Source organism: Cyprinodon tularosa, unplaced genomic scaffold, assembly GCF_016077235.1.
Source record: "Cyprinodon tularosa strain WSP-4 unplaced genomic scaffold, ASM1607723v1 ctg501, whole genome shotgun sequence".
Taxonomy (NCBI): Eukaryota; Metazoa; Chordata; class Actinopteri; order Cyprinodontiformes; family Cyprinodontidae; genus Cyprinodon; species Cyprinodon tularosa.
Genome location: NW_024039232.1, coordinates 144,411 through 166,394, shown reverse-complemented (window position 1 = coordinate 166,394; position 21,984 = coordinate 144,411). Strand labels below are relative to the sequence as shown.

Sequence of the window (21,984 nt, the reverse complement as noted above, 5' to 3'; positions counted from 1 at the left end):
CAACAATAAAAACTACTTGCCCCAGGCGATCGGGCAATGGTTAACATCGAGCCCTGCAGCCATCAGAAACCTACTGGAAGGTAGCAGAGTCTCAGCCTGAAGCCATTCCTAATAACGGCCATTTAATGGTTGATCACATCCAAAACAGGTGGTCATGCTGACTGAAGGAAGCTCAGAACAGGCAGAGGTGACTGATCTTACTTTAAAAAGTTCAGTTAAATGTAACAGTTCAGGTAAAAAGCACTAAAAAAGCAAATTTGTCCACGGATCAGAAAAAGACCAGATTTTGGAGGCTTATAGTCATTTTTTTTGTTTGTTTTTTTATGAATGGTCGACCTAATTTAGTTTGCCAATGATCTAAAACTAATGATTATATTTTGTTAAACATGAAAGCATTTTGTCAATGATCCCGGATCTGGTTCCTGAGATCATTTCATGTCAGCATATCTGGGTTGTAAAATAATGTTTTAATCTTTCAAACCAACACCGGATGAGTGACGGTCTGTCACTGATCCAGTCACAGTCCTGTGACTCACATCTGCTCCAGATGAACATCTTATCTTTAAAGTTCCTCTCTGACAATCATGCAAGATGAAACAGAACCATTTTATTTTTTCCCCTCTGCGTCAATCAGCTGCAATGTTTCAACAATCTGACTAAAGAGCATTACACTTCTGTAGTTAAAGGCAAACTAATCTGAAAGGTTTTTATGAACATTGAGTACTGCAAAGAATTTCAACCTACATGAAGTTATTCTCCTATTCAAACACGAGGGCTTATAATGTTGATTTCAGTCCCTAATACTGATTTAAAAAAAAACTAAACATTTTTATCTAAAACACTGAGGGGAAAATGTGCTACCTCTGCACCGGCACTGTGGCAGATAGCTCCGTGAAGCCCTTTTCACCGCACAGAAAAATATGGCAAGCCAAGAATGCCACTATTCGCATCTAATTATCATGTTAAGATTGAAATTCAACCACTAAAATCGCCCGTTTTTCAGAAATTTCACAGCTTTTTCCACCGTCTTTTACCAGCAAGCGCGACTTTTTACGTCTGTCATGATGGTACCATTCTTAACGCACGTAGTGACAGGTCAAAACGTGTGTTCTTGACGCGCTTTCTTACCAAGACGATACGCATAAAAGAAGCGCATTTTCCTAATATGATAATAATGTCCTTCCTTCTTTTCCGACAGCCAATGTATTTGAACTGGTTGCGTCCCATCGCTGATCAAGGCAGCCGGACCAATAAAGTTCAGCACAGATCTGCTTTGTGGAAAGCTCTGCACAGAGCGCTGTGTGGCAGCATTGTTGCCAAAGTTCTCTGCATTGTCGTTTCACAAAGCCTTAATTTTAGGAATATAACCACTACATGCACTTTGCTGTTATTTTAAATCCATTTCCATGCCTATTTTCATGTAAAACCGTTTTCCATCGACATGCATCGCCAACTAATGTTTTAGCGGGTGAATTTCAATCTTAACATGATAATTAGATGCGAATATTGGCATTTTTGGCTTGCCATATTTTTCTGTGCGGTGTAATGCCATGTAGTTGAGGCGGTCACAGTGGAAGAGGTTGGCTTACTTAAACCCCAAACAACATGGATTACAATCAGCGATGAATTATCGATATCTTCTAATGAACATAGACAGCAAATACTTTTTTTATCTATATATTCCATTTTGATAGCTGGATAAAATATCGCAATATCGTCTACAGGTCATTGGATGAAGCCCTACCTTCTGAGCCACAGTCAGCAGGATGAATAACTACACAGAAACCTGTCTCTCTTTTTGCTTACATTGCTTTACAGCAGCCCCGGCATCCCCCTGTAAGTCAGGCAGCCCTGCAGCGAATCCAACCAAACATTGCTGCTGCAACAACACGACACTCGCAGAGAAACGCTTCAGAAAGCCCACAGGCCCAAAACAGCTTTCAGAGAGCCAAAAGCAAACGAGCAAAGGGCTTTAAATACAGCGGTGAGGAGCAACTTAAGACATCTGGTCCGTCTGCAAACACAGCAGGAACCTGGACCAACAAACAGAGATGAGCAGGAAAGATGTGAACCGTACGTGTGAAACTGTGCTCCCCTGATGTCAACCTCAAGTTGCACATTTTTAAAACTCCAACATACTAATATATATATATATATATATATATATATATATATATATATATATAATTTTTAATTTGTTTTTTTTTTAACCCCACATTACTTCAAGGCTGGACTATTGTAATTCTTTACTATCAGGAAGTCCACAAACTGTAGTTAAAAGCCTTCAGCTGATCCAAAATGCTGCAGCCAGAGTTCTGATGAAAATTAAAAAGAGAGATCATATCTCTCCTATCCTGGCTTCTCTTCATTGGCTTCCTGTTAAATCCAGAATAGAATTTAAAATCCTCCTTCTCACATATAAAGCCTTAAATGGCCAAGCTCCATCTTATATCAGAGAACTGATTGTTCCTTATGTTCCTAACAGAGCACTTCGCTCTCAATCTGCAGGTTTACTAGTGGTTCCTAGAATTTCTAAAAGTAGAATGGGAGGCAGATCTTTTAGTTATCAGGCTCCTCTCCTGTGGAACCAACTACCAGTTTTAGTCCGTGAGGCAGACACCCTGTCTACTTTAAAGTGTAGGCTTGGAAACTTTCCTTTCTCATAAAGCTTATAGTTAGAGTGGCTCAGGTTATCCTGAGCTCTCTCTATAGTTATGCTGCTATAGGCTTAGACTGCTGGAGCTTCACCTCATCTGTTCCTATTTGGCTGTGACTGCATCCTGGAGTGAAATATCAGCTGTGCTGCTTCCATCAACACCTTTGCTTGTAGATGTTGGAGATCTGCCTGTTTTTCAGTGTAGTCCTGTTTCTCTGACCATGACTGGCTGGATGTGCTCTCTTCATCCTCTGACATGGGAGCTGCCTTGGAGCTTGTCTGCCTGGCTGTGTGTTTCCTGGACGGGGCCGCCTTTTACAGCTGCTTTTTGTATCTCTGCTTCTGTCTCTTTGAACCCCAGTCGGCCTCAGCAGATGGCCGCTCACACTGAGCCTGGTTCTGCTGAAGGTTTCTTCCTGTTAAAAGGGAGTTTTTTCTCTCCACAGTCGCTGCAAGCATGCTTAGTGTGACGGATTGCCTCCGAGTCAAGGAGTCAGACCGCAAGCAGCAGAAGCAGCTAGTTTATACACAAAGTCAATGGCTGGTCAACAAGCCGCAGCAACAGGTCCCGCAGCACGTCGTGAGTTGAGCTTCTGACAAGCATGACGTGCTTCAGAAGCAGCAGATGCTGGTGTTGGAAAAACACATCAACACATCAACCAATCAGAGAAGCTGACCTGGGAGCTGGTAGGGAGACGGACACAGTGCTGCTAATGCAGAGCACTATGATCACTCCTCTAAAACTGTTTATTAACGTCTAAATTAAATTAAAATGCCAAAACCTGCCGGCAAAATATGTTCGATTCTATTAATTGGTGCCTGCAGTTTGGATTCCATATGTGTAAAACGCTAACATCTACTTCCAGCCACTGTGAACAGTAGCAGTGAACTGCGAAGAGGCCAGCGGGCCAGAGGCCAACGTTGAACGGGACTCCCAGTGACAGCGCACCGCTGGTTTACGGGGGTCTGAGCGGCTCTGACAGCAAAATAATATTTGAAGGCAGGATCGTAATCTGGATGAACTGACTGCTCAGATAAAGTTTTCAGGTGGACTTTCTCATTTAAAAACATATTTAAACTAGTTTTTACCCACTGATTACTGCAAATACAGCTGCAATTGTTACAGGGAAAGAAAGGATAAGGTAGCTCCGTCCAATGCGCATCAGATCCACTTTACCACCGTGCAGCTAGAGCAGCAAAGATGCTTCAGCTCCTGAAACTCCTGCTGTCAAATTGAAAACGCATGCTCTTGGTTTTTGGCAGAAAAAAATCGTCTATAGAAAAAGAGTAAGCAGCGCTAGCAGCAGATCCATGCATGTGATTAGAAGTAAGAACTTTTTCACACTAAAGGTCGCAGTAGAGTCTGGAAAACAAGGACTGGAGCAGCAAACTAAGCACATGAAAAAATAAAATTACAAGCTTGTTGTTCATGCAAAGAGAAATCTAAATAAAATCACTATAATGCTTAAAAATTTAACTTTTGGCTACATGATTCACACTAAAAACTGTTGAAGGCACGCCAATTCAACGTGGATTAAAGACAAAGACCAGAAGAACCTTTTTCTTTCCTCGTATATGACCTTTTCATTAAAAAGACAGTTGTTTACGTCTACCAGCCTCTAAAGCCAAGTTAAGATGAAATGCATCCTAAAAATGTGCTGGCTGCTGAAGCTCACTATAACAACAGGCAACAAGGCTAAAGCGGCTGAACTGCAAACAGAGGAAAGTGTTATTCTGAAGCAATCGATTTATTTCTGTGAGATCGTAATAAACAGAGCGGCTCACATAAATAATGCGCTGCAGTCACAGCTGGGAAAAAAACCAAACTATTTCTATGCCGACCTCTGCAGAAGAACACTGCAGCCACCGGAGCAGAACCTACAGCTCAGGCAGCGAGAGGGAGAGCGGCCTGAGAGGGATACATGATAGTTGCTGCTGTGCTTCAGAGAGCATTTAAATACAAACATATCGAACTATGAGAAAATCATCCTTAATAGTACATAACATCAAGAGAGGGGGGAGATTGCAAACAGATGTTTAGCAGATTTTTAAGCAAAGAGAAACTCCAAATCAGGCTGCAGAGTCAGAGACGCACCAATCAGGTGGACTCTGGCTGATACAGATTATTGTTGTTTTATCAAAACCTCACAACCCTCAGAGGTTGAAGCTAATCATGAAAGCTAAATGGTTAAAAAAACAAAATAGGAGAAATCTGTATTTCACTTTTAACATGACTGTTATTGAAATATAAATTAACTCAAATTAATTTGTATTATTACAAAATGAAAGTTTTTACGGCACTAGCGGCTCATTCTTTTCTGCCAGTATGCTGACAGGAAAGGGGGTATGAGAGACATGGGGGAAAGGACCACAGGCCGGTTCGAACCCGGGTCGCCCACGTCGAGGACTAAGGCCACCGTACATGGGTTGTGCACGCTAACCACTGCGCCACCTGCACGGCCCTTTACTATTGCTTAATACCAAAAAACTCCCCAGGATCCGGCTGATGCGTTAGCCTTGATACGGAAATGTTTCTGACCAATAAAAGATGTGTTTGACGTCAACCAGAGCAAAAAGGCTGAAGCCAAACAAACATGGCCGCAACGGTTTCAGCTGAAATACCCTTGATTTCTTTTTAGTTTTGTGGATGGAAAGATTGTTATGCGTTCCCCCCAATTAAATACCAATTAAAAATCAATGGAGTCCCAATAAAGAAAATCATCAACCAGTAAGGGTCCGGAGACATTTTTAATTATAATCCGTTACTTTAAACAGAATTTAACACTAGAATAAAATAAAGGAGTTTATGCATCCATGTTATACATTAAATATTTAAATTAAAAAAATATATAAAAAAATAGAACGTTTCTGCATTTTAAAATAAATTGTTTTTGAAGTAGAGAACAACAATCTTTCAGGTCCTGACTCAATTTTTTTTATAAAACACCTGAACAGACCTTTTTTTCCCCCTTTTTTTCTGTCTTAATGTTCACAGTGGGCTTTATGCTGCCCTGCAAGGCTTTAAACCTGGTTTGAATGGAGACAAAGCCATTCTAAAGCACATAAGGAGCTCATTTTGAGCCTGGATCCATATTTATTATTTTTGATTCTGTTCATGTTGGAGAATCCTGCTTCACAGCAGCAGGTTGAGCCAAACATCCTCTAAATGTGCAGGGTCATCTTTGAGCACCATTTCACTTTTCTTTCACCAGTTCACCACAGTTCTTCCAGCAGTCCACACTTTCTCTGCTCTCTTTTTCTCATCATCTTCTCCTTCTTTCCCATCGCCCGGCTTGCCACAGGTTTGCCTGCTGTGTCTAAAAGTAGCAGCAGCAGCAACTCCGACTGACAGCAGCTCATTGGCTGATTTAGATCACATGCAGCCTGGAGCCGGACGCTCTGGGGGGCTTTACCGTATTCACAGGAGAAGCGGTGCAAGTGAAGTTAGACACTGTCGCCGGACAACATGCTTTAATTTATAGCTGTTTAAAATCAGGTTGGGTCCGGATTAGCGAGCAGGTGAATCAGTGACCTCTGCTTTAAACACGTCTTTTTTTCCTAACTTGTGATTTTCTATTAGCGTGACGAAGATGCAGCAAACCAGCAGAACTTACATTGGCGTTTCCTCCGCCACTAGTTTGTCATAACGCCTGCTGCCGAATTCCAGTGAGCCTGCACTGATGCAGACTCACCCTACCCACTATGTGGTTTGTGACGGCCCTTAATGTAGCGGACCCTCCATTGGAGCGCACAAAAAGAGGTTTTGCTTCCAGGGGCCAGTTTGGGATTGGGCCTGGTTGTTGTTGAGGGAGTAGGAAGAAGTGGAGCAACTGGTAAGTTTGGTCCTTTCTTTGCCTGCTCTGCTGCATACCTTCCCACTGACTGAGGCACGTTCTTTAAGGCACACTGATTAAATTACAGCTTCCTCCAGGTAAATACACAAACCTGATGTTCAAAGGTTTTAGCCTCCCAGCGGTTTAGCTGTAGAATCCAGGCGAGCTACAACAGTTAAGTATTAATCATCAGACATGACCTACTTTAAAAATGAGAACCGGCTCGGTCAAATTTTAACATGTTTAATGATCGTTAATATTTTCTGTTATTTTTTTCAATATGTTATTTCTGTCATGTTTTTTGTTTGAATGGAAATTTTGAAAATTGTAATCCAGAAAACAACTTTGGAAAAAGTCTTAATCCAAAAGAAAGTTTGGTAACTTTACCGTTTGCTCAAATGTTTGTTTTTCAAATTTTACTTATTAATTTAAGATTTTTTTTTTCAAAATTTCTCTTTTTTAGATCGAGCTTCACGAGTTAAATTCTTCTCGATTATAAGGCGGGCTTTAATCTGGAGTGAAGAGTGAAGATTGGTCTGCTGGATGTTAGCAAGAACATTTCATTGGTCAGTGTCGACGTCAAGAGCCGCTTTTTCTATTTGAGCCTGAAGTGAAAAGAAGGTGAAACATGATGGAAAAAGAATGTAACCAATCAAACTCGATCTATAAAAAAGATTTTTGAGGAAAAATAAAACTTGAAAATGTACAGCCTGTAAAAAAAAAAAAAAAAAAAAATTGTTTCAAAAAAGTAAAGAAAAAAAATTACTTGGAAAGAAAATCTGAGGAAACAACAAAGCGTTCTCAAAACTTTTTTTTCATTAAAAGGTTTATCAAACCTTAATTTCAAAATATGTCCTTTATATAAAAATGGACCCCAAAAACATGTGCAGCACATTTTGCAGACGGGTTAGACTGATGTCCAATAAATCTGGATCTGCATTGGCTTAAAAAAACCTGCATCATTCAATCGATAATGAAAATTAGCACAAACTCTGATTAAACAATCGCTGATCAAAAACAGAAGCATCACACAATTTACAGCAGTATGCTATAATAGGTTTCACATTTTCAAACATTAAAACACAACCAACATTTTTTGGTCCAATAAAGAAAACTATTTAAGCATCACACCATTTAAGGTTTGGAAGCAGAATTTATCATGACAGTAGATGGTGGGGCGGTGGCCTAGCGGTTAGCGGCTGCAGATTCCATGTGGTTCAACTCTAAAGGAACCAACTCCACCTAATATGACAGATTAAGATTATTATTACCAACTGTAAAATGGAATATCTCAGATTCAGCTCTATCTAAACAAGAAAGTGAAAATTAAAGTCATCTAAAATGTAATGACTTTTTTAAGTGCTGCTGATTACATAGGGTTCAGTCACAAGATGTGTTATTGAATTGTTCGCTGTTAGAAATCCATCACAGCAAGCTCAGCTCATTGCAGCCTTTGACCTGTAGGTCTGAGAACAGCAGCACGCTTCTTGGATTCAGAGGAACATTTCAGGTCTGGTTCACTATTAGCCCGACCTGTAGGTTTTCCACAGCTATGAAATATGATTACAGCTGCAAAATATGATTACAGCTGCTACGACTCATGACCAAAGACTCACAGCCTCATTCACGACGCTAAAGCATAATGATCTTAAACTGTCTCGTAAATTTAGATATGTGATCTTGGTGAGCAGAGATTTGATTCCAAGAAAACTCAGAAGACCACAAATGGATTAGATAGACACTGAAGCTGCTGATAAACGCAAAACAAAACCATTAAATAGAATTTATAAACCAAAATCCCTGCATGAGAAATGATGGCAGATAAACAACCCCTCTGGAATTTTTCTGCAAGACAAAATCTGGGATGTTTACTTGTAACTGCAAAGTGGATGGTATCCTAAATTAAAATAAAAATAAAAAACACAGGCTCTTTAAATGTCACAATAAAAAAATTGTCACCTGGCATAAGCAGTGATACCGTGTAGAATTCAAATTAAAGTTCGCTATCGAACTGGAAAGTAGGGAAAGAAGGGAAGCCCCTTTCTATGGAATTACTTGTATCTCATCATTATGACTTTGAAAGTTGAAATTATGACTTTGTATCTCATATTTATGACTATTTGGCATTTTTTTATTTTCATGTGGTGAAAACGGACTTCAATAGGAAAGCCTCATATAGAAAATGTTTCCAAAAGAAGGGACGTTCTCGAGCTGACTGGCTTCCTGCCTCGGTTTAGTCAATCACAGCTGCAGTAGCAGATTAATTGGATTCACAACTAGCACTGTTAACAGATCTGCCCAGGTCTGATTGGGGGGAACACATAATCTTTCCACCCACAAAACTAAAAAGAAATCAAGGGTATTCCAGCTGAAGCCGTTGCGGCCATGTTTGTTTGGCTTTTGCCTTTCTCCTCTGGTTGACGTCTTTTATTGGTCAGAAACATTTCTGCATCATGGCTAACACATCTGCTGGCTCCTGGGGAGTTTTTTTGTCTTGTCTGTGAGGTAAACAAATCCCCCCTTTATACCCACTAATCACAGCACAATTGTTTGTAAGATATTCGGTTTTGTAATCCAAGTAACTTCTTCCTATGGGCAACGACTTGAAGGCACAAACTAAACTGTTCATAATTTATTCTTTATGGTACCCCAGCATTCATAACATGTAGGCGAATCACTGTCCCCCAGACATCCGCGGTTATATTTTTTATATTTAGATATTGTTGAAACAAAGCAGCGTGTTTATGACGTCATCCGTTCGCGCCGGCTACCGTTCATTCTTCCTGTCCGCTAAACTGAAGCTAGTTTTCCTCACATGCCTGGAAGATGTCTAGTGCTACTACCACTCTGCTCGCTCTGGAAATGGAATTGAACGATTCAGATTAGCTAGAATGAATAGAAGGGGAAGAGCGTAGCCGCCTGCGGCCCGGGCTGCCTGTCACAACTCTAGTCCGGCATCCAGATGATGTCATACACAGTCCGCTTTGTTTTTAAACGATATAAATATAAAAAATATAACCGTGGATGTCTGGAGGACAGCGATTCGCCTACAGGTTATGAATGCTGGCGTACCATAAAGAATAAATTATGAAAAGTTTAGTTTGTGCCTTCAACTCGTTGCCCATAGGAAGACGTTACTTGCATATAACCTAACAGAATATCTTCAGAACAGCTCCAAATGGCACAAAACTCATATGGGTGAGTAGAACATGATGTAATAACGTAAAATCAAGGGTCCAATGTAAAAGAACTGTGTTCCCCTTTAACTGTGCATCAAGCACAAAAGGCTTTGTTTTTGCTGCACCTCTTGCTGCTCAAATCGCGGCGTGAACGTATCATTGTTTGAATTATCGTATGAAATATAATCCTGTACCTATAAATGATCTCATGTCTTCCTTATGAAATTTCCAACTCTAGTCAAGCTCTTCCCATAATCAGGACAAAGGTAGTGTTGTAACAAAGACCAAAAGTTTGCAGCATTCCACCTCAAAATGAAAGAAATAGCATTTCAAAGAGTCTAAATTTCCAGGGGAGGATACCCCCGGACCCTCCTAAGCCATACAAAGCCTAAAGATGTGATACATCAATGAAATATCCCCAGCTAAAAGCCTGATCCAGGTCCAGAAAGTTAAAAACCGTGCCTTGTTTTCATTCATCCCGTTCACTTAACCAGGTGAGGAGTCTGTGCTGTGTGGCTGGAAAAGCCAATGGTTGGAAGTGATCTGTGTACAGGCTTTTTACTTTCAGGACCTGGATTATCCACCTCTGCATCTGGATTGCTTGTAGAGCTGAAACAATCAGATAATCAGGGTTCAATGTTTATTAAAATAATAATCAGCTAATTTAACACTGAATCAACATTAAAGATCTTATGTCAGGCATTATGTATCTGTAAAAAGATAGTTCCGCTTATCGGACAATCAGTTGTGTGAAACAGAAACTGAGAAGCAACAGTATCCCAGTTATAGTGGTGTGGGAAATAATCGTTTTGGCGATATATCGTGATATTCGGCTGCCCAACACAATATCAATCTTTCACTTCTTAGTATCGATTTAAAAAAAAAAATGGTTACATAAAACATTGATGGGAAAATGGGCTACCTCTGCACCACCACTCTGGCAGAAAGCGCTGTGGAGCCCTTTAACTGTGCGTGCAGCACCAAATCTGTATTTGAGGCAGTGACAGTGGAAGAAAACCCCAAACAACATGGATAATAATACCTAATCAATATTTTCTGATGAAAATATACAGCACTTGCTGTTTTATCTCATCATTTGATTTTGATAGCTGGGGAAAATATGGCAATATATAGTGATACTGCAATATCGTGATAATATCGTATTGTGACCCAAGTATCGCGACATGTATCGAATCGCAACACTCATGCCAATACTCACCTCTACCCGGTTACGTCCTGAGAAAAAGTAGTTCTGGTAGTTTAAGGGGCCCAAATAAAGTTTTTTTATGCTAGAAAAACTGCACGTGTTTTGTTAGACTTTTTCAGCAATTTTAAAACATCCAGGTGCTCTACCAGACCTCCATATCTACTAGGACTATTTGTGAGTGTTATCACTCAGTCGCGTGGCTGTGGAAGACAGTACCTGTGAACAGAACTGCTAAAAGAAACATTTTGACTAAACTTTGATCAGAAATGATTGAATTCTGCCTCAAATCACTGTTTGCAGATCTGAGTAAAAGGGTAAGCCGTTTACTGGGCAGATAAACCAAATTCAAGGTAGGTGCTTCCTGGGAGGAGAGTCAATCACTGCTCTGCGCTGAATGATGATGGCGGCAACTTGTTTTCCAGGAGGAGGAGCAGATGCTCAGAGAGACAGCTTCAGCAATTAAATAAAAAATTGTTATTCTTATCAATCGAATAAAGACTAACTGATAATCTGCCATTTTCTAAAACAAAGCCTCAGGTTTTCTTTTAGATCAAGGGCATTGTTCCATTAACTTAAGGGCCTTAATTGTAGTAATTCATTATTTAGCTACACATACTTAGGAATATACACTATATTGCCAAAAGTATTTGCTCACCCATCCAAATTATTGGAATCAGGTGTTCCAATCACTTCCATGGCCACAGGTGTATAAATTCAAGCACCTAGGCATGCAGACTGTTTTTACAAACATTTGTGAAAGAATGGGTCGCTCTCAGGAGCTCAGTGAATTCCAGCGTGGAACTGTGATAGGATGCCACCTGTGCAACAAATCCAGTCGTGAAATTTCCTCGCTCCTAAATATTCCACAGTCAACTGTCAGCTGTATTATAAGAAAATGGAAGTGTTTGGGAACGACAGCAACTCAGCCACGAAGTGGTAGGCCACGTAAACTGACGGAGCGGGGTCAGCGGATGCTGACGCGCATAGTGCGAAGAGGTCGCCAACTTTCTGCAGAGTCAATCACTACAGACCTCCAAACTTCATGTGGCCTTCAGATTAGCTCAAGAACAGTGCGCAGAGAGCTTCATGGAATGGGTTTCCATGGTCGAGCAGCTGCATCCAAGCCATACATCACCAAGTGCAATGCAAAGCGTCGGATGCGGTGGTGTAAAGCACGCCGCCACTGGACTCTAGAGCAGTGGAGACGCGTTCTCTGGAGTGACGAATCGCGCTTCTCCATCTGGCAATCTGATGGACGGGTCTGGGTTTGGCGGTTGCCAGGAGAACGGTACTTGTCTGACTGCATTGTGCCAAGTGTAAAGTTTGGTGGAGGGGGGATTATGGTGTGGGGTTGTTTTTCAGGAGCTGGGCTTGGCCCCTTAGTTCCAGTGAAAGGAACTCTGAATGCTTCAGCATACCAAGACATTTTGGACAATTCCATGCTCCCAACTTTGTGGGAACAGTTTGGAGCTGGCCCCTTCCTCTTCCAACATGACTGTGCACCAGTGCACAAAGCAAGGTCCATAAAGACATGGATGACAGAGTCTGGTGTGGATGAACTTGACTGGCCTGCACAGAGTCCTGACCTCAACCCGATAGAACACCTTTGGGATGAATTAGAGCGGAGACTGAGAGCCAGGCCTTCTCGTCCAACATCAGTGTGCGACCTCACAAATGCGCTTCTGGAAGAATGGTCAAAAATTCCCATAAACACACTCCTAAACCTTGTGGACAGCCTTCCCAGAAGAGTTGAAGCTGTTCTAGCTGCAAAGGGTGGACCGACGTCATATTGAACCCTATGGATTAGGAACGGGATGTCACTTAAGCTCATATGTGAGTCAAGGCAGGTGAGCAAATACTTTTGGCAATATAGTGTATATACAAGGAGGAACGCATTATTTCCAATGTAGAGAGAGATTTCACACAGGCAGAATATGTGGCTCTGAAACACTGTTTCCACTTTGTTCCTATGAAGCAGATGCTAACTGTGATGTAGCTAATGAAGCTTGAGTAAAAGGAGATTACGGTATTTAAAAGATGCTTGCCTTGTTTCCAATCACCAAAACACTTTTCTGCTGAATGAAATGTTTTGTTAAACAATCTAAACACAATGAAAGGTGTCAGAAAGTCAGCTTGCTGTCTGGCTGTAAAGGTCTGATCTTAGAAAATCTGCAGCAAATGGTATCGATGCTGAAGAGAAACCAGAGGCCTGTGCATGCACATCTGGAGGGAATTCACACCATTCTTTACTCATCTTCAAATTAAGAAGCCTTCATTATCAAATGCAGCTTTTTTCTCATTTAAAATGGATTCATTTAAAAGGTTTTCTCTTTCTTAAAACTTAAAGAGTTTCCTCTTTTCAAAATTACTTTTTTTTTGTTCCAAACAAGTCTTAAAAAGGTAAAAAACAAACCACTGGACTTTGTTTTCCAAGTTTAAAGACATTTCGCTTTTTGTTACTGTGAATTAAAGGTGAACTCTTTAATAAAATTAGACACAGATGTGTAGATTTAGTAGCATCTGGGTTTATTTTGTGCAGACCACAGTCCCATTAATGGAAAGGTGTGATCATATTCAGAATTCAGACTTCTGAAAGTACTAAATTATTACATATTGTTAAATAAATGATAAGTGGTTTTAATGAAGAGTAATTTTCATTTGAATGTGCTTTACTGGAGGCATTCATGTTTTTCAAAGAACACTACTGCCACCTGCCACGGTGCGGTATCGGCTGTTGATCAAGTCCTAGTGCTGTATCTGGCATTTGTTACAACACGCTATTATCAAAGTCATCTTGAAAACATTCTTCTTCCAAATGTTGGCTTCATATTACATGTTTTTTTCTCTGGCCAGAAGTTCGATTGCAAATCCTCCCTCTTCAAGTTGGCAATCCAACGACGAACCCGGCCGTGGAGGATCAGGAATCAGAAAGGTGAAATAACTAATGTTTTTCCACTTTTACCCAATTTATTACAACATCCAGCTGCCATGCTCGTGGGCATTGTCAGTTTCACTATAGCTCTGGTGAACTTCAATGGTGAAGTCCTCTGGAAATCTTCAATAATTGTTGTTGATTGCAGATGTGTCTAGTAGTTCCCATTGATTTTGCTTGTAAAGTGGGAAGAATGATGATAGTGGCACTTACATTTTTTTGTTTATGGACCTAAATATAATTGTTAACAAGGCTTATTAACTTTTTATTTTTTTCTGACTTGTTAACTTTTTTTCCAACTTAATTTACAGTAGGTCATGTATTAGAGGTCAGGGAATAGCAGACTGCAGTCTAGATCTGGACCCACCTGCTGTGATGACCAGGCGGCATGTGATCTAAATTAGCCAATGAGCTGCTGTCAGGCTGGGTTGCTGCTGCTGCTACTTTTAGACACAGCAGGCAAACTTGTGGCTAGCCGGGCGATGGGAAAGAAGGAGAAGATGATGAGAAAAAGAGAGCAGACAAAGAGTGGACTGCTGGAAGAACTGTGGTGAACTGGTGAAAGAAAAGTGAAATGGTGCTCAAAGATGACCCTGCACATTTAGAGGATGTTTGGCTCAACCTGCTGCGGTGAAGCAGGATTCTCCACTATGGCAGCATAAAGCCCACTGCTCTCATTAAGCCAGAATAAAGAAATAACAAACGGTCAGTTCAGGTACTTTACAAAATATTTGAATGGGGAAACTGTCAATATACCAAACTGAACGATTTGTTGTTCTCTCTCTAAACACTTTAGATTTTAACAATGGAAAAATGTTCTATATTTTATTTGAAAAGTCAGTGTATACCATGGATGCATAAAAACTCATTTGATTTCAGTGTTAAATTCTAAAAATGTCTCTGGACCTTTACTGGTTGATGATTTTCTTGATTTTTAATTGGTTAAGGGCTCATCGAATTGTTCAAACGCCAAAATAAGATGTCCAGCCATGTAGCATTATCTTTGCTGAATGTAGATCTTTGGAGGGAGACTCCATTTGTGAGGGGTGGGTAAGTGATCTAAAATGCTAACTTGCCCTTTTTTTTTTTTTTTTTTTTTTTACATTTTCTTTAAATATCCAACCATGTTGAGCCTGGGAATAAGCTGGGGAAGATGGTGATTTTCCACTGTTCTGTAACCTTTAGTTGCAGATTTTTCTCCGCACACCCCAGCAGGATGGATAAAGTGTCCCACCGACATTCAGTCATGGGGGGCCTTCATCCCTGCGGCCCTAATTGGTCAAAGGTCGCAGATTGAGTTATCAGCGCCTCTGATGTTTAAACAGCCGCAGGATCAGCAGCTGTCTCAGCTGTTTCACAGCCGCCATCGGGGTCAACGGACGCAAAGATTAAATCATGTGAAACCCGCTGACTCAGCCGGACATCTTGTTGTCCCATAAACAGCCCGATAAAAAAAACAAACACAGAGAAACTAAACAAACCCAGCAGGCTGCTCTGCTAGCTAAGGGCTGCTGCTGTTTCTCTAACAACTCGCAGCACTTTCCCTCCCTTCCTGTTTGCTCCATGGCGGCAGGTTGTTGTTAACGCGCCGCTCTGGGGCTGAACAAATCCTCCTTAACTGGACAGACATCCAGCCCGGCTTCCAGAGAGCTAGCCGGACGGCTAGCCGGGCTAACCTGTGAAGCTCGCTCACCTCATACTGGATGTACTGCTTCCTCCACTCCGGTGTGATGTGAGCTGAGAGATGCTCGGTGAATTTCATGGTGGCTGTCTGCGGTCTCTGCTGTTTTCACCGGTAATCAGCTGCTCCTATCGGCAGCAGAGCTCCCGCTGAGCCGCGGGTCACACACCGACTCTCATCCGCAGATTACAGTCCGGGAGGAGGAGGCTGCTGCTGCTTCACTCAGAGATGCCCTTTCTGTCTTCACCCTGCCCTCCTTCACCATTTGCTCATTGTTTTACTTTTCGAAACGGAGTGTCCGCTGGTTTACACATCAACTCGTTTCTTCAGCGTTTCTTTGTCTCTGTACGTGACATCAATGTCAGTCAGACTGCACTGAGACACAGATAAACAAGCTGCCAGTATTGGTGTTAGCTGGGTCTAGCTACCCCCCCTTATCCTCCTCCTCCCGCTCTCTGACGCACCTTCATCCTCAGGGTTATGGCAGGCCGTTTTAACATTAATTAGAAGCACCTTCCTCTCTATTGTTCCATTTGTTGACCTCTAAAATAAGATTCTTCCTAGTCAAAACTACATTCCTCGAAGCCAGAAATGTACAAATAGCTAAATTTTTCCTAAAAACATTACATTTCAGGCTGCTAAAAATATAATTGTGCTAGTAAGAATAACCTTTCAAATACCTAGAAATCTTTAGAAATGTTAAGTGGTCCTTTTGACATTTATTAGCTTGACCAACTATATATTTCAGATGTCTGAAATGCATTTCTTCCTAGTAAAACTGAACATTTCAGATATCTAAAATAACATTCTTCCTATCTAAAATTAACATTTCAGATAGCTGAAATTGAATTCTTCCTTGTACAAATGACGTCACGTTTCCCATTCATGTGAATTTAAAAAGTGAAATTGTCTAGAGAGTAGTTTTGTTTACACTTGTGTATTCAAAATGACAAAATAAATCTGTCTGAGTCAAAGTCTTGGGCTTTTACTTCTAGACATCTAAAATAACATTCTTCCTATCTAAAAATAAATTCTGGCGAGGATGAATTCTAATTTCAGATCTACATAGTAGAGTTACTGTTAGTCATAATTACTATTTCAGATATCATTTTGTCTAGGAAGGAATGCATTTGAGACATCTCGAACATATATATATTCAGTCAGCTAAGTAAATGTCAAATTAGCCTGCCATACATCTCTATCCACCTCCTCCCCCGCGCTGCTTTCAAGTACAGTGGGAAAACTGCTCCTAAAAACAATCTCGAAGCGATTTCCCCCCTGTTATTTCAATAGGCTAGATCTTCTTATAGATCAACGAAAGAACACAATATAACAAATAATCCAAATTTTAGACTATATGGTTTTTAATTCAACTCACTCATATATTCTTAATTTTGCATAATTTCCCTTGCCATCATTTTTAAATATATACATTTAGAAGATTTAGGCTATTAGTTCAATCTCTGGAAATAATTACTGTGTATTGAAAATAAAAACAAAGTTCCGTTCACACATATCATCAAGAACTGTCTCTGCATCAATCTTTGCTTTCAATGGTTTTCTAATATTTATTAGCTTAAAAATATAGCTTAAATATGCACTCCGGTGTCACGTGAACACAACAATTGTGACGTTGCCCTGTCACTTTTGGGTGAAAATGACGTAGATGTAATCGTTTCTTCTTTGAGGTGGAAAATTCATGTGGAAACTTTCCACTGCATATTGTATGCGCACGTGCCTCAACGATGCAGTCACGAATAAATAACAGAAACACATTTTTTCCCCAAATTAGAACATGTTGAATATTTTACAATTTGATTATTTTAAATGACCGAAATCCTAATAGAATTACTTAATACAAAATCAAAGAGATCATGGTATTACGGAATTATTTAAAGTCATAACGCTGTCGAAGCCATGTTATACCTACATGCAATGTAAAAAAAAATATCGTTTTTTAGATGCACAAAAGATAAATTGTCCAAGTTCGACATGAAATAGTCACATAAATGTCTTTAGGAGATGCAGCCATCGGAGGATGAGGAATGACGCCCTCTGGTGTTTGATTATATCTTGCACTGCTTCATTTCGGATAACTTCAACACCCTCTATGTTTTATCAATTTATCTTTTTTTTTTTTTTTTTTTTTTGCATTTATTTCCTTCACTAAAATCCGAGATGTGAATTTATGTTTACAGCCTGGTACTTTTCTCCCCAAAGTTCAATGTAACAAACCCTTCAGCTTTAGTTGGAACAGACTACAGGACAAGCTATTTAAAAATCAAGGTCACTGTTATTTGTTGCATTTCCAAATTGTAAACATGCTTTTATGGCTTTATTTGGAGTAATGACCTCTGAATGTCTATATTCACATTCACAGCATGTCATTTGTCTTTTGGACAGCGGAGTTATCACTTTTATGGATATCATCATCATTGGATATCTTTGCTGTTTACATTGATGTTATAATTGGTTAAACAAAGACAGTGCTCCTTCAATCATCTAGAAATTGAACCCTCAGAGCAGGCATCCCCAAAGTCGGTGCGCTGTCCTGCAGGTTTTAGAGGATTCCCTGCTTTAGCACAGCTGATTATGATGATTGCAGTAGAGCAAAAGCCTGTTAAACAGCTTTCAATTAAAATGAGCTGCGCTGGAGCAGGGAAACCTCTAAAACCTGCGGGACAGCGGTCCTTAACGACCAACTTTGGGGATTTCGTCCTAAGAGAAACTGAGCGTGTGGAGGTCCACAATTCTGCTGATTACTTTAAGAATTTCTTTGTTTTAATATATCACACAATATAATTTATTTGAGTTCCAACTTAAAAATACATGAACAGACTGGCTCTAAGTTAAATTAAATGTTAAACGTTCCAATTTAACCTGTTGCAAACCATAAGATCCTCATTTAATCTTTTCCAAATGTTTGTTAACTGTTAAATATGAAAGATCTCTTTGTCATTGCTTTGCATGAGCAATACCTGTTTATTTCTCTATTAAATACAAATCACTTTATTATATCACAACTGACAGCAGTGTTTCAAAGCTCTTCACAAAACAGACCAATCCAGGTATTATACTAGATACTCCATTCTATTCAGTAAGATGAATTTCTTACCCAATCCTAGTTATAAAATAATGGACTTTAATTTGATAAGTTCATAGAGCAGACACATCAAGAACATTTAATCACTTGTCCATAGCAAATAAATGTGACCGAAAACTGAAGGGATAAGATAAGATAAGTTATGAGCATGCTGAAGTAGCAGAAGCACGCTGGAACACTTTGACATACATCAAGTATGTTGTGATGTACTTGCCGTATGTCGATGTGGATGGAATTCAAGGAGATAGAAGCAGACATACAAGAAGAACACAAAAACACTGATCTAAACATATATACATGCTGTCTAGGGAAGAGGATGAGTTCTGAGAAAGTTTTCCTGCCATAAGGGGTGAAAAAGAGCACATAGGTAGTAACAGTAAAAGCTGGGACCCATAGTTATGCCTGTGAGAGAGACAGGATTAAGCCCTAAAATAACAGGCCCAACACTATCATCTATAATCCAAGGTGTTGATGGCAGCGGACCACCTGATGGTGTCACAGCCAAACGGGACCAGGTGTAGCTATTATGATGAGAAAAAGCAGAGATAAGATAAAGTTAGGGGTTGAATGAACTCTTACTGGAGCATTGGAGGACAGAGAAGAATTATAAAATTAAAAACAATTATAAAAAGCTGTCCCGATGTCCTCCTGTAGCCTAAGCCTATAGCAGCATAACTATAGAGATAGTTCAGGATAACCTGAGTCACTATATAACTATATGCTTCCAAAAAGCAGAGTTTTAAGCCTAAAACGTACTAACAAGAGGCAGACCTTTTAATCAACTGCTAAAACAGCAGCTTTCACAAACTTTTCATTTGCTGATTATTGGATATTCCTTCCTAGATTTTATCACCATAATGAAATGTTTTGTAATTACCATTTAGGTACCATGAAAACACCTAGAGTGAGCTTCATGTTTGTGCAGTGTTTAGTTAAATGGATAATAACAGTTGATCCGAGGTTCTTTTATGTCATTTTAAATCCATTTTAGTGGTTATACTTTTTTTCCAATAGGTATTTAAATATTTTTCATCAAAGAGGTTGAATCTGTTTTTACATGACTGTTAATTAGTTAGCTTTGTTGATGCATTTTAAGTGTTTTTTTCAGATTACCTTGAGAAGATTGTGAGTGTAATGACATTGCACACAGAAAACCGAATGGGTTGGGTGTATTGACTGAGATATTGCGCAATGTGTCATCATAAGGCACTAATATAGAATGCTTTAGTTTGAAAATAAATCTCAGCATGTCACTCGATCAAAAGAAAGCAGTCAGAATACATAATCCATGTGCACACCCTGTGTGGGTGTGGAACGACCTTTGTGGGAGCGAATAAATCTAACATAGAGCACAATGAAGGTTATTGTAAAATGGGTTTTACACTTTTTAAGAAATACTGAGCAAAGTTGAAAACTAAAGCCTGCAGAAACATAAAGACATGACTTAGGACTAAATGTCGATGGATACTTACTGCGGATTAACAGGCGGTCGAGGCCAGATTAGCTCAGTTTACTATTTATAAACAAAGCACTTTGGCTGTTTAAATGTAAACAGGGAAATTATATGTGGATTCTCTTATTTATTTACCACACCAATATTTTCAGACGCTTTTTGTTTGTAGGGTTCTGTTTTATATTCTTTTGTTGAGGATCCAGTTGCACAGGTAAGGCCTGCGGTGCGCAGTGAGAGCGGATTTTAATGTCAATGCAGGATGCCAAAAAAAACAGGATGGTAACAACGAGGTATCTGACACTGACCGAGAAAAACAAGAACTGTTTATACATGGCAGCAGGATCGCTGAAAAGCAGGAAGCTGAGACAGAGGGAGGGTACTGAAGGATCTGGGAACTGCAGCCTCTGTAATTCATCCTTAAGGTGTTCTTTAAGGCTGAGTGCTCATACAGAAAAAGCTAATTGAACCACTTGAACATTTTTACATTCAACATTCAGTTTAATTCAAAACGTCAGGTGAGCAAAATTCAATTCTCAGCAACTTGTTATTTACAATCATTTTAAACAAGTGCTGCAAGCTGTTAAAAATTCAAATATTTAGGTAGAGTTACATAAAAATTAGGAATTTGAAAGAGATAGAGAGTTGTGCAGATCAGCGTAACCTGATTGGCTGAATCTTTGACAATATTTGTTGGACAACACCATGAGTCATGTTACTGTTACCATTTAATTGATAAATATCATACATGTTTTGACCTCTTTCCAGATGGAAAACTATCACCTGCTGGTTTGATTGATAAATCTCTGTTAATGCTTGAATCCCATTTTGGTAATATGATTTTTGTTTGTGGTCACTCATATTACCTTTAAAATTTGGTTTGCATTTGAATTCAGTGTGAACTGTAAGGGGTCCGAACTGACCTGCAAGCAGAAATTAACAATAAGGTGTCGTCAAACAACACAGCAAAAAAATATGGAGGAATAGATGTTTTAAGTCCTGAGAGTGAAACGCATGAGTAGGAGGAGTGTAAAACTCTTTGTTGTGGCATGTTAGGGAGATCTGATGCCGTTCCAGCACGAGAACCTGCCTGGACCAGTAATACCATCATAATGTCATTAAAGATGGCTGTGTTGTAGGGCTCTGGTGTAGAAACTGTCCCTCAGTCTGTGCTGTTTATATGTGACCTGAATCATCTGCAGGAAGGTAGAAGCTCAAAAAGTGAGCTTTGTCAAGAGACCCAGTTTAGAATAAAGATTTACTTTTCAGCCACTGACAATTCTAAAAATATTTGGGTTTCTTTTTCAAAAAAGAGACAAGTTCATTATTTTTCCTATTCTGTTAAAGTATTATCTGCTTTAAAGTAAAAGAGCATCATCAAACTTGATTAAATCTCCAAATACCTCCGTATTGTTTTCTAATTTAAATCATGTTTTTAGGAAAGAAAAATCAGAATACAGATTTTTTTTGCAGGCTCGGCTTTATCACCTGTTTTATCAAAGATATTTTTTTTCATGTAAAATACATGTTAAAGGGAAATTGGTTTAAAAGGTATTTTTTGTTGTTTCTTGCATACATTCTTTTTGGTTTGGAGGAAAAAAAAGTCTGTGTTTTTACTTTGAAGCTAAAAAAAAAACACGTGACCCAATTTTTGCAGAATAATATAATCTCTTTATTGTTTCCATACGGATTTCTTTACAAACCAAAACATCAAGGTTAGAAGTTAAACCAACATCTGCCTGCTGTTTATCAGCACCCGCTGGGCACAGAGAGGACTTTCCATGATAATTCATGAACCCCAAAGTCAGACATATTTAAATTCAGCATAGAAATTACAGCTGGGATTGTGATTGTTTGCAGTCGGCCATTTTGAATGATAAAATGACCAGATTAGACTTCACTAAACCTCTAATCTCTGGTAGGAATAATAAAAAGATGCTGCA

General features: G+C 39.5%; 1 protein-coding gene across 1 annotated transcript in view; it reads right to left on the bottom strand.

Annotated features, from left to right (window-relative positions):
• The window catches only part of LOC119795168 (xenotropic and polytropic retrovirus receptor 1 homolog), a 59,121-nt gene extending 43,181 nt beyond the window's left edge, over nt 1-15,940 (bottom strand). The window contains exon 1 of the mRNA XM_038303023.1: nt 15,501-15,940. Coding sequence (XP_038158951.1) covers nt 15,501-15,569 — 69 coding nt within the window. The 5' untranslated portion in view covers nt 15,570-15,940. The remainder of the gene's footprint in view (nt 1-15,500) is intronic.
• Between the last annotated feature and the right edge of the window lie 6,044 nt (nt 15,941-21,984).